Raw genomic sequence first — 17,102 nt, 5'->3', positions numbered from 1 at the left:
ATTAAATACATACAAGACTATGTATTTACTGTGTAACAACATGTTGTTCTGCGAACTTCCCACATTTGCTGTTACTGAGGTTGAGGTACGGGTAGGTTTAGGAATAAGGGTAGGGTTAGGGTTAGGATTAGGGGTTAGATTTAGGTTTTGGGGTAAGGATTGTGTTAGGGTAAAGTTAACAGTGTAACTACAAATGTAATTAAATGGAAGTACTTTAAATGTAATTACAATGCAACAACATGTATGTACATAATAAGTACATTGTATCAAATGGTTAAGTACATAGTAGTTAAGGCCACCTAATATAAAGTGAGTCCGAAAGAGTCGACCTAGAACCAAAATGGGCAACTGTCTGCAGAAAGCCACAACAGTCATAACTTGTATCTGAAGCAGTACTATTACACACAATACCCCAGCCATTCTACTACATATGACTGGAACTATGATTACAGCTACATGTATTATTCTCAGGACGTCCCACAGATAGATGGGATTTTATTAGAGCACTGTCTTGCAGGACATGCTCAAAGACATAAACAAATAATAACAATAAATAGTAAAGAATTTTATTTATAAATGCTTAATCTTACTCACCGAAGTATGATTAAGAGATGAAGAGATGGAAATGATATACTTAAGTGTAAGTCTTTTTTTGTGTATTAGATTTGAGGAGTAATGTGATGTAATGATTTCTGGCCTCATTATTTATACATTGTACATTGTGAATAAGCCTTAATTGCACTAAACAAGTTATCTTCCATTACTGGAACACCTGTACATCGTTTCTCTGTCTTGCAGACCCAGACTGTGAGATAAATGTGCCAGAGGCCAATGAGAGATTTATGGACCAGAGTGAAGAACTGTACAGTGCTCTGATTGGATGCGTCTTCCAGCCTCCAGAGTCATGGCACGGGGTCACCTGTAGTGTTACGTGTAACCTGCCAGAGCCGATTTATCAGTATGAGAAGATGAATTGCAAAGCGCCAGTTATTAAAAAAGTTCATTGTTAAGATTCATTAAATATAGAAAAATTATTTGACTTTTTTCTTCTTTAAAGAATGCAGCTTAAGCAGTGATGTATATCAGTTATTTGTCTTGTTTCTAGAAGTGGATAAATTCAGTGATTCTGTTTTCCAATAATTCTCTTTGTCAGTATTTTGCTTGTGTTCTTTTTATGGGATACTTACAGTAAACAATCAGTAAATTTAAGTTAAAAAAAGTTTCAGTTTAAATAAATATGACTTTTTTCTCAATTTTCTATCTATCTGTCTGTCTGTTCATCCGTCCGTCCGTCCGTCCGTCTGTCCATCAGTCTATAATCTATCTATCTTTCTGTCTGTCTGTCTGTCCGTCTGTCCTTCCGTCAATCCATCAATCCATCCATCCATCCATCTATCATCTATCTGTCTGTCTGTCTGTCTATCTAGCTAGCTATCTATCCGTCCGTCCGTCCGTCCGTCCGTCTGTCCATCAGTCTATCATCTATTTATCTTTCTGTCTGCCTGTCTGTCCGTCCGTCCTTCCGTCAATCCATCCATCCATCCATCCATCTATCTATCTATCTATCTATCTATCTATCTGTCTGTCCATCCATCCATCCATCCATCCATCCATCTATCTTCTATCTGTCTGTCTGTCTGTCTGTCTGTCTGTCTGTCTATCTATCTATCTGTCTGTCTGTCTGTCTGTCTGTCCGTCCGTCCGTCCGTCCGTCTGTCCGTCCGTCTGTCCATCAGTCTATCATCTATCTATCTTTCTGTCTGTCTGTCCGTCCGTCCTTCCGTCAATCCATCCATCCATCTATCTATCTGTCTGTCTGTCTGTCTGTCTGTCTGTCTGTCCGTCCGTCTGTCCATCAGTCTATCGTCTATCTATCTTTCTGTCTGTCTGTCTGTCCATCCGTCCGTCCTTCTGTCAATACATCCATCCATCCATCCATCTATCTATCTATCTATCTATCTATCTATCTATATATCTGTCTGTCTGTCTGTCCGTCCGTCCGTCCGTCCGTCCGTCCGTCCGTCCGTCCGTCCGTCCGTCCGTCCGTCCGTCCGTCCGTCTGTCTGTCTGTCCGTCTGTCCATCAGTATATCATCTATCTATCTTTCTGTCTGTCTGTCTGTCCGTCCGTCCTTCCGTCAATCCATCCATCCATCTATCTGTCTATCTATCTGTCTGTCTGTCTGTCTGTCTGTCCGTCCGTCTGTCCATCAGTCTATCATCTATCTATCTTTCTGTCTGTCTGTCTGTCCGTCCGTCCGTCCTTCTGTCAATCCATCCATCCATCCATCCATCTATCTATCTATCTATCTATCTATCTATCTGTCTGTCTGTCCGTCCGTCCGTCCGTCCGTCCGTCCATCTGTCTGTCCGTCTGTCCATCAGTCTATCATCTATCTATCTTTCTGTCTGTCTGTCTGTCCATCCGTCCTTCCGTCAATCCATCCATCCATCCATCCATCCATCCATCCATCCATCTATCTATCTGTCTGTCTGTCTGTCTGTCTGTCTGTCCATCCATCTATCATCTATCTGTCTGTCTGTCTGTCTATCTATCTATCTGTCTGTCTTTCTGTCTTTCTACCTATCTATCTATCTATCTATCTATCTATCTGTCTGTTTGTCTGTCTGTCTGTCTGTCTACAAAACAGAACCTGAAACATGTTGTTTCCCCCTTTTCAACAATAGTCCTGAAAGGATGTGCTTAGCCAACAGAACATTTTGTTTGTTGTTCTTAGAGGTTGAACTTCTGCAAATATTATATGAGCTGTGGTGTTTTCAATTTATTTGACATCAGGTTTGCCATTTTTGCAACCCTTTTACTAAAATTTGGGACAAGTCTGAATACAATTGACAACCCCAATTCTGAAAAAATTCAAAACAAATAGGAGTGATTTGTAAATGACATTCACCCTGTGCTGTATTGAAAGCACAACAACACATTATTTGATGTTTTACTTTGATAATTTCTTCTGTTTTTTTTTGTTTTTTTGTTGTTGTTGTTTTTTAAATATACACTATTTTCAAATCAGATGATTGCGACACGCTTCAAAAAAGTTTGTACAGTCGAGTGTTTACCACTGTGTAACATCACCATTTCTTCTAACACTTATTAAGTGTTTAGGCACTGAAGACACAAGTTTGTTAAATTTAGCAAGCAGAATTTTCCCTCATTCATCCATTATGCAGGTGTTCAGCTGCACAATTGTGGTCTTTGTTGCCGTATTGTGCGCTTCATAATGCCCACACATTCTCAATTGGAGACAGGTCAGGACTGCAAGCAGGTCAGTCTAGCACCCGGTCTCTCTGCTTACACAGTCATGCACTTGTAATCCGGGCAGTATGTGGTTTGACGTTGATCTACTGGAAAATGCAGGTATTTTAAATGTAACTACAATGCAACAACATGTATGTACATTATAAGTACATTGTATCAAATGGTTAAGTACATAGTAGTTAAGGCCACCTAATATAAAGCGGGTCTGAAAGAGTCAACCTAGAACCAACATTCCTGGAGAAGATGGCATCTTCTCCAGGAATGTTGGCATATGTTGCTCCAAAATGTGTTCAAATCTTTCTGCATTAATAGTGCTCTCAAAGATGTACAGGTTACTCGTGTCATGTGCACAGACACACCCTCATACCATGACAGGCACTGGCTTTTGCACCTGACACTGATAAGAGCTTGGATGGTAATTTTCCAAGCTCTTTGGCCCGGAGAACACGAAGGCTGTGTTTTCCAAAGACTGTTTAAAATGTGAACTTGTCTGACCACAAAACACAATTCCACTGTTCTTCTTTCCATCTCGGATGAGAATGAGCCCAGAGAAGTCAGCAGCGCTTCTGGACAGTGTTGATGTATGGCTTCTGCTTTTCATAGTAAAGCCTTAACTTGCATCTGTGGATGCAGCAGCGAACGGTATTTATTGATAAAAGTTTACCGAAGTTTTCCCAAGCCCATGTCATGATATCCATTACTGACAAATGACGGTTTTTAAGACAGTGACGTCTGAGGGATCGTCGATAACACACGTTCAGAAGAGGTTTTTTTTTTTTTTTTTTTTTTCAAGCAGGACAACATCAAACCACATACTGCCTGGATTACAAGACCAGATGTTTGTTTGTAGTCATTGATAAACTCTCATCTAATGGATTCAACAAAATATTTATTTATTTATTTTTTTTTTTTTGCAGTAACTTTGGTAACAGAATGAACTTGTAATAATTTCAGTATACACCAGTCACTCATTTAACATTTCATATGTGTTCAGATCATTTACTCAGTTTTTATTTTCTTATATCACATTTTATTGTAAGTGTTTTTCCCCTGTACGCTGGTGAACAGTCACGTGCTCATTAGGGCTCTGCCCCTTACCGGAAGCACAAAGTGCATCAGACCGGAAGTCCCGTGCAAGGAGCGGCCCTGAGTTCAAGTAAGTCCATCATATTTTTTTACCAGAATAAAACAAAACACGCTGACTAAATGATTATATACCCGGTACGATCGTTAGATCAGTTCTAGATCTTAGACGAGTTTAGATATGCAGGGTTTAATATAAGAACATTGTCCGTTTATCTTATGCTAATGCTGTTTTCGGATGCTGTTTTGCGCTTTAACCGGGTTTAGGTTTGTGATAAAGTTTTAATTTGATTTGTAGGGTTAAAGTAGGCTTTTGTATTCAATAAAGAACCCTCCTGGCCATGTAACAGCACTTTGCAGCGGTGTTTTGCTTCAGTTAGAGTGTATGAATTTCACGAGTTTAGCATTCACAGATCTGAGATCAGTTATGATTGACATTACGGTGTTCAGACTGTGTGTTTTTATCTTGATCACTGTTCTGTATTCAACAGTAAAACGAACAGAACTGACTATTAAATATTACTCAAATATCTCTATATATAGTTAGCCTGGGCATTCACATAACATATGGCCTTGTTTAAGTCTTCAGTCTTAAGTAAATGACTTTAACCTGCCGAAAATAATCACACTAGTGCTCTAGATTCACCGTCGACGTTAGTAAAACTAAACCTGTGAGTGTGATGACTGTTAAAGTGTATGTTTGATTACATGGTTACATGAATAAGCAGTTTGCCAACACTGAGTGAATCTCTATGAAGTTTATGTGTTGGGTGTTAATTGAATGTTTTCTTATGTTAACCCTTGTGCGACCTTCGGGACATTTGTCTTTTTGGGTGCGTTAATGCCAACGGCTTAGGTGTGTATTTGTTGGGGAATTTTGATATTTAAACCTCAGTTCCTGTAATACATCTATAATACACTGTGTATACAAAATATTCACACTCAGGACCTTCAGGACAAAAATGTCCCCATTGAAACCCATTAAAACTGCAATATTTGATCCCAGAGCCATTAAAGCATTAAATCATGAATTCTATGATATTATGCTTTCATTCCGGAGCCCTGGATTCAAAATTGAAATGTTTTTATATTTTCCATCAGATGGTGCCATTTTTATAATGTTCAGTCTATGGAGCAAATACATGCTTTTTTCCTATTTTCTGTTTGCTGTATTATAGAGCACTGCAGGCCAATTGAATAAATGATGCAGCTACAATTATGTGTGAGTGTGTTTTGTATATGTGTACTGAAATTTGTGTGTATGTAAAAAAACGACAGTGGCATTATATAAACAAACTGGCATTTAAAGGGTTAAAATCCTGAAAATGAATGAATATTTGGTAGTTATGATCAGGACTGATGTTGGTTAAAAAAGTTAACTCATTAAAAGTGGAAAATAATATTAATATATAATATATTATTATGGCAGTTTTTTGACGCAGACATTTTTGTCCTCTAAGGACCTCTGAGTGACTTTTTTTAAATTGACGCACAAGGGTTAAGCTTGCCGTAACTGAAAATGAATGGAATTTGTATGCAGTTCTGGGCTGTAGCTTCAAAGTGCACACTCGTATCTAGATTAGTAATGTGATTTGGGTTGTTTAACGTCAAGACATTATATCTGGTTATCTAATCCTCACTATGCATGTTGTTAGGTGACATTACACACTGCTCTGAGTAATTGTGTGAAAGATACAAGGCAGCTATAATGAAAAAGGCCTTCAAGTCAACTGCATAGTATGTATTCTGACTAAATGTTTGTCTGTCCTCTGCATTTTCAGGCACTGACACGCTTCCTGCTCAAGGCTACCCCTCCCATTATCTTTAGACACTGTCCAGAGCCAGCGGAGTATCCAGCAGTCATGTCGTACGGAAGAACAGAGCGCGTCCCACCGAAGGACTTCGGCAGTCTCATCCAAATATGTAGCTCCAACATTCAAAAGATCACACAGAACAGTGAGTTTCTGCGAATCAGTGGATCTGTGCTCTTCAGTTCTGTTACAGGAATCCGAAAGTGCGAGTCATTTGCAGTGAATTATTAGTGCTTCCTGATAAGGCACTAGATGCAAGCATCACTGTTATGATGGCTCGTACTTGGGGGTTGTGGATTTAAATGAACCCTAAGCTCTATATATTTAAGTTTAGTGTGCAGTGCGTTGTGCATGTTTTTGCTATGGACATGCATGGAAAACATGCAACAGGAAAACGTGTTGTTTATAATGTAAATGATTAATACATCATGGTCGCATTTGTTGAATTTAATTGCATTAATGCTATGTTAATAAATTAAGTTCATTGGGTCCAAACAGGATGATTTTCATTACTGTATTACAGTATTGGGAATTATATACAGTGTAAGTGTGTGTGTATATATATATATATATAATATATATAAAATCTTTAAAGGAATATTCTGAGTAGGGATGTCAATTTTCAAACATTTTCATAATCGATCATTGTGGAAATGAACAATAAATTAATCGTTAACGTTAATGTTGCAAAACGCACGTGGAGGACTCCAAATAATATGTGCATGTAGCCTGTTGTTTAAATATAATTTAAATGAATACACTTAATAAATGCATGTATTGTCATTGTCCTCTTAAAATATTCTTAGTTCAATGTATTTAAATACATTTAGGCAATGTTTAGTTCGAATTTGGGAATTGTTTAATTACTGTTAATGAATTACTGTTAGTAGTAACTTATATCTTACGATACTTAAGATATTTCATTTGTATACATATGAGTTCATTAAAACATCACGTTGTGGATCGTGGGATATTTCGAATCTTTGGAATATTTTTTTTATTAGAAATTAAGTCAAATCATAACACGCTGCGTAAACACAGTATGACACAGGCTACCGCTTCTCTGGTGATAGTGTGACGTCATCTGTACCTTCGTGCTTTCCCGGTGATCGCTGTTGTAATTGTAGTTTGGGATGAAACAAGGAGATCAACGGTGCTTGTTTTCATGTTGTACTTTAACACACTATCATGGTGTGTGCAGAATATTAACGACAATTAATCGATTTTTGATTGATCATTAACATCCCTAATTCTGAGTTCAGTACAAGTTGAGCTCAATCAACTGCATTTGTGGCATAATGTTGATAACCACAAAAATGTATTTCAACTCACCCTTTGTTTATTAAACAGAGGCACTTACAATGGAAGCGAATGGGGGCCAGTCCATAGATGTTAAAAAACAAACTGTTCTATAAGTTTAGCCACAAGATGTAAGCATTATATGTGTTAACATAAGTTTAGTGTGATAAAATCACTTACTAACCTTGTCAGTGTAATTTAGATCCAGTACTGGGATTAAAGGGTTTCGGTGGCATAGCAACAAAGTTGTAAAATTGGATAGAACTTTACACAGATATGATTAAGAAGCGATTTTATCACACTAAAATAATGTTAACACATATAATGTTTACATTTTCTAGCTATACTTTTGAAACAGTGAGTATTTTAACATTTACGGATTGGGCCCCAAATTTTGCATTTTCTTTCTTAGCGGCTCAAATCAAGAGCATGGTAAACCAGCTGGGAACAAAACAAGACACCAGTGACCTGCGAGAAAGACTGTGAGTGTGTTTTGCTCTTCATTTATTTCCGGCACTGTGCTCTTTTGTTCAAAATCTGTGTGATTTGTTTACAGTCAGCAGGTGCAACACTATTCAAACCAGCTGGCCAAGGAGACCAACAAACACCTTAAAGACCTCGGCTCACTCTCACTTCCTGTCTCCCTGTCTGAACAGGTGTGTTTGTGTGCAATCTATCACTCAGCTCGTTAAAGTAATAGTTCACCCAAAACTGATAATTCTCTCATTATTTACTCACCCTTATCCCGTCTCATACTCGTATGACTTTCTTTCTCCTGTGGAACACAAACAAAGATATAAAATTAGTTTTTGTGCATACAGTGCAAGTCAATGGGGTCCAAAACTTTCAAGCTCCAAAAAGCATATTAAGGCAAAGGAATTCACAGAATTTTTGGTTTGTTTTATCACCCAAAACTGGTCATGTCTCTTCAGACGACATGGATTAAACAACTCTAGTCATTTTGGAATACTTTTTTGCTACCTTTATGTGCTTTTTGGAGCTTTGAATGTGTTAGACCCCATTGACTTGTATTGTATAGATAGGTGGACTATTCCTTTAAATGTTCCACAAGATATTGAACAGTGTATATCAGAAATCCTAAACTTCTGGATATATTTTATGATGTTTACAAAATAATCAGTCCCCTGGTCTTGCTTTTAAACTTTCAGAGAAATGTGTTAAAATACAGGATGAGGAACTGAAATCAAGAAATGAGAAGGTGGTTCTGTGCTAGTGTTGCAAATTGTAACGTCTCATCTAAATCTTAGATTTTCTTCTCTACACAGAGACAGCAGAAGATCCAGAAGGACCGGCTCATGAACGATTTCTCCGCTGCTCTCAACAACTTCCAGGCAGTGCAGCGTCGAGCCGCGGAGAAAGAGAAAGAGTCTGTGGCCAGAGCTCGAGCAGGGTCTCGCCTCTCTGTAAGATACACTTATGGATCTCTTGTCAATAACTTATTACTCTGTTGCTCCGTTCCAATCATAAGCTGTCTTGCTTCCAAGATATGCAGCTACCTTCTAAGGCAGCATCTGAACTGAATAGTAATTCGCACTACACAAATAGCACTCTTCATGTAAAACACGACTAATGCTTACAATTCCAAAAAGTGTGTGATGTTAGCATGTTGATAAGCTAACTACGCAATACTCTTTTAAAGATTTCTTAATGATGACTTAATGTTTTAGTATACAAGGATTCTGTTGTAAGTTGATGCTGTTGCTCACTCTTCTGCAGTTGTTCTCCACACATACGGGAAGTAAAGATACACTTATATCCAAGCTTCACTTCTCTTTTCTTTGACCCATATTTAGGTTCGCTGAGAAAAGTTCAGTTTTTTGAAAAGTGAGTGCTCTCAGCAGTAGTTTCAGCTAGTTAAGATATGGTTAATACAAAACACAGATGTTTAGCCAAGACAGAATGAAAAGAGAACTTGCTTTTTTTATTTTTTTTATTTAAAGAAATATTCCAGGTATTTAATACAAGTTACGCTCAATCGACAGCATTTGTGGCATAATGTTGATTACCACAAATATTAATTTAGGCTTGTCCCTTCTTTTCTTTAAAAAAAGCAAAAATTGAGGTTACAGTGAGGCACTTACAATGGAAGTGAATGGGGACCAATTTTTGGAGGGTTTAAAGGCAGAAATGTGAAGCTTATCATTTTATAAAAATGTATTACATGTATTATTTGAGCTGTAAAGTTGTTTAAATCGTCATTTATACAATCATTTATGGTTTGTTGACATTACATCGTCATAGCAACAAAACATTACTCAGAAAAGTGTAAAGTGAGTAAGCTATTTTATCACACCAAAATCATGTTTACACACATATTGGTTATGTCTTGTTGTTATACTTTTGAAACAGTGAGTATTATAACTTTCAGTTGCCCCCCCATTCACTTTCATTGTAAGTGCCTCACTGTAACCCAGACTTATGCTTTTTGTTTTTTAAAAAAGGAGGGGCAAGTCAAAATTAATTTTTGTGGTAATCAGCATTGTGCCACAAATGTTGTTGATTGAGCTTAACTTGTGTTGAACCTGTAATATTCCTTTAAGAACGCAATTCTTAAAGGGATAGTTCACCCAAAAATGAAAATTCCCTCATCATTTACTCACCCTCATGCCATCCCAGATTTGTATGACTGTCTTTCTTTTGCAGAACAAAAATTAAGATTTTTAGAAGAGTATCTCAGCTCTGTAGGTCCATACAATGCAAGTGAATGGTGACCAAAACTTTGAAGCTCCAAAAAGCACATAAAAGTAATCCATATGACTCCAGTGGTTTAATTCATCTTCAGAAGTGATATAAGTGTGGGTGAGAAACAGTTCAATATTAAAGTCCTTTTTTACTGTAAATTTCCACTTTCACTTCCACATTCTTCTTTTGTGTTTGGCGATTCACATTCTTCATGCATATTGCCACCTACTGGTCAAAGGAGGAGAAAAAAAAAAGGACCTAAAAATTGATCTGTTTCTCAACCACACCTATCATATCGCTTCAGACATTAATTAATCCACTGGAGTCTTATGAATTACCGTTATGCTGCTTTTTTGTGCTTTTTGGAACTTCAAAGTTCTGGTCACCATTCACTTGCATTGTATGGACCTACAGAGCTGAAATATTCTTCTAAAAATCTTCATTTGTGTTCTGCAGAAGAAAGAAAGTCATACACATCTCTGATATCATGAGGGTGAGGAAATGAGATAATTGTAATTTTTGAGTGAACTATTAATTTAAAACACATGCATCAAAAGCATGTTAGGCATTTGAGAAATATCAGGAAACATTCAGGTAAAAAAATAAATGACCCCATTTACTGTGCACGATTCATCAGTGCATATTATTCTAAATAAAATATTTGTTTCCATCATTTTTCATCAAAATGTTATTATGTTATAATCTCTGGCTCTGCAAGAACTAGTCTTCTCATGTAACCAAAAATAACATTAATCAATAAAATAATTGCGTAATATCCACAATCCAATCAAATCCTGATCACTAATATCAACCCTACATTAACTCTCAGTGAATCCCACTGTTCTCTTTCACCTGGGAATACAGGTGCATCTCAATAAATTAGAATGTCGTGGAAAAGTTCATTTATTTCAGTAATTCAACTCAAATTGTGAAACTCGTGTATTAAATAAATTCAGTGCACACAGACTGAAGTAGTTTAAGTCTTTGGTTCTTTTAATTGTGATGATTTTGGCTCACATTTAACAAAAACCCACCAATTCACTATCTCAAAAAATTAGAATATTTTGACATGCCAATCAGCTAATCAACTCAAAACACCTGCAAAGGTTTCCTGAGCCTTCAAAATGGTCTCTCAGTTTGGTTCACTAGGCTACACAATCATGGGGAAGACTGCTGATCTGACAGTTGTCCAGAAGACAATCATTGACACCCTTCACAAGGAGGGTAAGCCACAAACATTCATTGCCAAAGAAGCTGGCTGTTCACAGAGTGCTGTATCCAAGCACGTTAACAGAAAGTTGAGTGGAAGGAAAAAGTGTTGAAGAAAAAGATGCACAACCAACCGAGAGAACCGCAGCCTTATGATTGTCCAGCAAAATCGATTCAAGAATTTGGATGAACTTCACAAGCAATGGACTGAGGCTGGGGTCAAGGCATCAAGAGCCACCACACACAGACATGTCAAGGAATTTGGCTACAGTTGTCGTATTCCTCTTGTTAAGCCACTCCTGAACCACAGACAACATCAGAGGCGTCTAACCTGGGCTAAGGAGAAGAAGAACTGGACTGTTGCCCAGTGTTCCAAAGTCCTCTTTTCAGATGAGAGCAAGTTTTGTATTTCATTTGGAAACCAAGGTCCTAGAGTCTGGAGGAAGGGTGGAGAAGCTCATAGCCCAAGTTGCTTGAAGTCCAGTGTTAAGTTTCCACAGTCTGTGATGATTTGGGGTGCAATGTCATCTGCTGGTGTTGGTCCATTGTGTTTTTTGAAAACCAAAGTCACTGCACCCGTTTACCAAGAAATTTTGGAGCACTTCATGCTTCCTTCTGCTGACCAGCTTTTTAAAGATGCTGATTTCATTTTCCAGCAGGATTTGGCACCTGCCCACACTGCCAAAAGCACCAAAAGTTGGTTAAATGACCATGGTGTTGGTGTGCTTGACTGGCCAGCAAACTCATCAGACCTGAACCCCATAGAGAATCTATGGGGTATTGTCAAGAGGAAAATGAGAAACAAGAGACCAAAAAATGCAGATGAGCTGAAGGCCACTGTCAAAGAAACCTGGGCTTCCATACCACCTCAGCAGTGCCACAAACTGATCACCTCCATGCCACGCCGAATTGAGGCAGTAATTAAAGCAAAAGGAGCCCCTACCAAGTATTGAGTACATATACAGTAAATGAACGTACTTTCCAGAAGGCCAACAATTCACTAAAAATGTTTTTTTTATTGGTCTTATGATGTATTCTAATTTTTTGAGATAGTGAATTGGTGGGTTTTTGTTAAATGTGAGCCAAAATCATCACAATTAAAAGAACCAAAGACTTAAACTACTTCAGTCTGTGTGCATTGAATTTATTTAATACACGAGTTTCACAATTTGAGTTGAATTACTGAAATAAATGAACTTTTCCACGACATTCTAATTTATTGAGATGCACCTGTATGTGACATTATGGAAGATAAATGTGGTGTAAAAATGTGCTTTGTGTTGAATTTAATGTTAAGAAACCTTGAATAATATTCTTTAGTATGAATTTTTGAGGGAATTTTGTTTTGTGAACTGCAGGCTGAAGATGGAGGTCATGATGAACAGCTGGTGTCCCTTGATAAGTGAGTAAAGTTGTAGATATTTTTTTTCAAGAGTTTGCATTTATTCAATGCTGCAAGATTATAATGGAGCACAGAGTAAACAAATGTGTGTGTGTGTGCAGTAATGATGACTGGGGTAAGACCACCACACAGACAGAAGATGTGGCCATAACAGAAGAAGACCTGGAGCTCATTAAAGAAAGAGAAACTGCCATTCAACAACTTGAGGTTTTTTGTTTTTTTTTGACTAATTCCTTTGTGTCTAATAACAGCTGTGTTTGAGATTAAAGTTACTGCATCACATAGGCTATGTGCAAGCTAACTTCTCACCTTAAGTACTGGGAGGCGGTTAAAGATGTTTCATATTTCACCGCTTGAAGGATCATAAATATCTCTGTATGCAGTACACAGGTTCTGATTGTGGTTACTAGCTGTTTCATGAAGTGCAGTTTTGTATGTATTTGTGCAGTGATGTGTGTTTTGCTTGAGTGTTATAAGTTCTCTGCTGTGTGTGATTGCAGTCAGACATTTTAGATGTGAATCAGATCTTCAAGGATCTTGCTGTGATGATCCACGATCAGGGGGAAATGATTGGTGAGTACAGTCTGATTATAAACTGACAGCATATGTTGATAGATCTGTCTGGGATTTCCACACCACTGCAACTTCCAAGGAATGTTCTGGGCTCAAAACAACTGAAGTTCTTTTGACAGCATCTGTGACAAGCTTAAAGGGTTAGTTTACCCAGGAATGAAAATTCTCTCATCATTTACTCACCCTCATGCCATCCCAGATGTGTATGACTTTCTTTCTTCTGCTGAACACAAATGAAGATTTTTAGAAGAGTATCTCAGCTCTGTTGGTCCATACAATGCAAGTGAATGGGTGCCAAATTTTTGAAGCTCCTATATCCACATAAAGGGAGTATAAAAGTAATCCATACGACTCCATTGGTTAAATCCATGTATTCGGACACGATATGATAGGTGTGTGTGAGAAACAGATCAATATTTAAGTCCTTTTTTTATCATAAATTCTCCTCACTGCCAAGGAAATGCAGGAAGAATGCAAATCACCAAAAACAGAAGAAGAATGTGAAAGTGGAGATTAATGGTAAAAATGACTTAAATATTGATCTGTTTCTCACCCACACCCATCATAACACTTCAGAAGATATGGATTTAACCACTGGAGTTGTCTGGAGTACTTTTATGTTGCCCTTATGTGGATTTGGAGCTCAGAATTTTGGCACTCATTCACTTGCTTTGTATGGACCTACATAGCTGAAACATTCTTCTAAAAATCTTCATTTGTGTTCTGCAGAAGAAGTAGTCATACACATCTGGGATGTAAATGGCTGAACTAACCCTTTAAACTTGTTCCTCAGTTAATAAAAAATAAACAAGCAAAATAGCATTCACAGTAATGCTTTTACTGAAGTGCATGTGTTTAAAAGCAGAAAAGTGAAGCTTGTACACAATGTGTGTTTTTTGATCTGTGAACTTGAGTGGTTGTATTGTTTAAAGCAGCTTGTAATCCTCTAAATGCATGTGATTTACAGACAGCATAGAGGCTAATGTGGAAAGTGCAGAGGTGCATGTGGAGAGAGGAGCAGAGCAGCTCCAGAGAGCAGCTCACTATCAGGTGAGAGCTTCAGCATCACACACACACACACTAGAGCATGTACACTAGGAGGTCAAAGCAGCAAAAAAACACAGGTTTGGTTACAGTTTCAAAGCCTAGAGTACTGGTCATCGCGAGACATATTTAATGATTCAATACGTGCAATGCATCACAAAATCATAATTGGATTGTGTTTGAAACTGCTGCAGATGTGTGGGACAGAGTGAACCTTTAGGATCAGTTTCAGTCTCATTTGCACTGTTTGCATCATTTGTCCAGCACAGCACCTCATAGAAGTGGCTCTGAGTTTCAGAGTTTGTGCTTATTTTGTTCTCATTAAAGGGATAGTTCACCCAATAATAGAAATTATCTCATCATTTACTCACACTCATGCCATCCCAGATGCGTATGACTTTCTTTCTTCTGCAGAACACAAATGCTCTGTCGATCCATACAGTGCAAGTGAATGGTGAAATTCCAAAAGCACAAAGGCATCAGAAAAGTAATCCATAATATTCCATTGTTTTAATCCATGTTCTCAGAAGTAATATGATAGTTGTGGGTGAGAAACAGATTAATATTTATGTCCTTTTTAACTATAAATTCACCTCGCTGCGGACTATGTGACAATATGCACTATTGAATAAGAATGTGAATAGCCAAAAACAAAAGAATTTCATGGTGAAAATGAAAGTGGAGATTCATAGTAACAAAAGACTTAAATATTGATTTGTTTCTCACGCACACCTATCATATCACTTCTGAAGACATGGATTAAACCACTGAAGCATTATGGATTACTTTTATGCTGCCTTTATGTGATTTTTGGAGTTACAAATGTCTGGTCACCATTCTGTTGTATTGTATGGACCTACAGAGCTGAAATATTCTTCTAAAAATCTTCATTTGCGTTCTGCAGAAGAAAGAAAGTCACACACATCTGGGATGTAAATGAGGGTGAGTAAATGATGAGAGAATTTTCATTTTTGGCTGAACTATCCCTTTAATTCAATGTCAAGAAATGATATGAATTCACATATAAAAAAATATATTGATACAATTATCTAAAGTATAATGAGTAGAACAATCACGATATATGATTGAATTGAACTGTCTACCTTTGGGCAACATTACTGTGCTTCAGGAAAGCTGCATTTTTGAGAATCATAAATTGTCAATCAAGGTTTACTGACAACTACTAGCAAGGGTTGTCCAGTCATCTGGCCATTTTCAGGTCATATAAACACAGATGGGGTGATGAGACGAAGTTTCTTAATAATGACTTGCTGACTTCATTATTCCACTTATTACACTAGTTGCCAAATAAATATATAAACTTATGTACAACTTCCCAAATAAAGTAGTGAAGACGTTTTCTACTTAGTAATAAATAAATGGAGCCGAATTATTGATTTGAGCTGAAATTATTTTATGTGAGAAGAGACCATGAAATGATATGAGAGACATGAAACTAGCGCCGCAATGTAGAAAATCGGTTACCTAGGTATGCGGCCAATTATGCAACAATATTTGGCCACAAAATACCACGATTGGCTGATCAGAATTAAGTATTTTAGAGAGCCATTTAGAAATGTGTAGCAAGATGGCAGATACTAAAAGTTATTTGGCTTACATGTTGTTTTTTTGATGCTCAGTATTCTCTATCCTTCTCTCCACTGTAGCAAAAGTCCCGTAAGAAGATGTGCATCCTGGCACTGGTCCTCTCCGTAGTGCTCGTGATCATTGGCATCATCATCTGGCAAGTCTCCAAGTGAAGATCCTTCGTCTACCCTCCCCTCTTTCTCTTTATTTAATGTATTTTCTCGCTCACAAACCCATTGCCATCCACATGGGGAGGAAGGTCAAAGGCTCTCGCATCACCTTTAGATCCATCAGTGTAAGTTTGCAGGGGTAGATGAGGTTGAAGTGGCTAAACAGAATGTAACATTCCTCAGTCCCTCTCCCCATGACCTTTAATTCACAATGAAGGAGGATGAGCTTGTGAATGGGGCAGGAAAAGAGAATTAAGTAATATAAGATTATTCATTTTGATTCTTGTGTTATATTTCTAGCACTAACACTACTTTACATTTCTAAGTAAAAGCAGGTTATTTCATTTTCAGAAAACAGCACTTTGATGGGTGAAAGGTTTTTTCTTACATCTTATGTTATTGTAATATAATTTTGACTTTGGGGAGTTTTAGATGTCTTGTGAACTGTACATTTCAACTCCTTTAAAGTTGCCAAGTTTGTCACTCTCCAATAAGTTAAAGACAAAATTCTTAGATGTGCTGCAAAATCAGTCGCACATTTCAACTTGACAACATTTGTTGTTGATACCGTATAACAGTAGACAAGTGGTAGAATTTCAAATATGATGCAGCAATGATACTTAATGCAAAAAGCTCAATTTCAAACATCTCTGAACCAATTCAGAACTGCCTCGTACATGTAGTTAACTCGTAGGTTTAATGTATAGGTCTATTATACCCTGATCATATAGCTGTAAATGTGTTGTATAAGAACTCGTAACCATTATTATGACTGAAACAGATTTGTATATTACAACATGAAAAGTCTGCACAATGCATTACAATTATGTAAAAAGAATTGCACCCGTACTTTTAAAACATGCAAACAATGAATGTCTTTCTTTTTAAAAAATGATTTATATGACTTCTTTTTGAGTACATGAGTAAATAAACATGTCTTAACCA

The 17,102-nt window shown here is 37.3% G+C and overlaps 2 protein-coding genes and 1 long non-coding RNA gene across 8 annotated transcripts in view; 2 read left to right on the top strand and 1 right to left on the bottom strand.

Annotated features, from left to right (window-relative positions):
- The window catches only part of LOC127420745 (membrane progestin receptor alpha-B-like), a 38,737-nt gene extending 31,139 nt beyond the window's left edge, over positions 1–7,598 (top strand). The window contains exon 3 of the transcript XR_007893864.1: positions 7,587–7,598. The gene's annotated coding sequence lies outside the window, so the exon portion shown is untranslated. The remainder of the gene's footprint in view (positions 1–7,586) is intronic.
- Positions 1–16,138, bottom strand: part of LOC127420796 (uncharacterized) — a 25,926-nt gene extending 9,788 nt beyond the window's left edge. Inside the window, exons 1-2 of the long non-coding RNA XR_007893880.1 lie at positions 16,019–16,138; positions 8,208–8,244 (exon numbers count right to left, since the gene is read on the bottom strand). This is a non-coding gene — a long non-coding RNA (uncharacterized LOC127420796). The remainder of the gene's footprint in view (positions 1–8,207; positions 8,245–16,018) is intronic.
- The window catches only part of LOC127420720 (syntaxin-12-like), a 17,779-nt gene extending 677 nt beyond the window's left edge, over positions 1–17,102 (top strand). For 2 of the 6 annotated variants that reach the window (XR_007893858.1, XR_007893857.1), the window contains 2 exons: positions 799–4,432; positions 6,141–6,201. Coding sequence is in view for 1 of the 6 variants with exons in the window: in XM_051663225.1 (XP_051519185.1) it covers positions 6,222–6,315; positions 7,882–7,951; positions 8,026–8,125; positions 8,756–8,893; positions 12,740–12,783; positions 12,885–12,990; positions 13,284–13,356; positions 14,324–14,406; positions 16,068–16,160 (801 nt within the window). In the remaining 5 variants the exon portion in view is untranslated. Of the gene's footprint in view, positions 1–798; positions 4,433–6,140; positions 6,316–7,881; positions 7,952–8,025; positions 8,126–8,755; positions 8,894–12,739; positions 12,784–12,884; positions 12,991–13,283; positions 13,357–14,323; positions 14,407–16,067 lie in introns of those variants that run through there. The other 4 variants (XM_051663225.1, XR_007893859.1, XR_007893860.1 and 1 more) reach the window with 4 other exon arrangements.

This window comes from Myxocyprinus asiaticus, chromosome 30 (assembly GCF_019703515.2).
Source record: "Myxocyprinus asiaticus isolate MX2 ecotype Aquarium Trade chromosome 30, UBuf_Myxa_2, whole genome shotgun sequence".
Classification (NCBI taxonomy): Eukaryota; Metazoa; Chordata; class Actinopteri; order Cypriniformes; family Catostomidae; genus Myxocyprinus; species Myxocyprinus asiaticus.
This window is presented reverse-complemented; position numbering and strand designations above follow the sequence as displayed.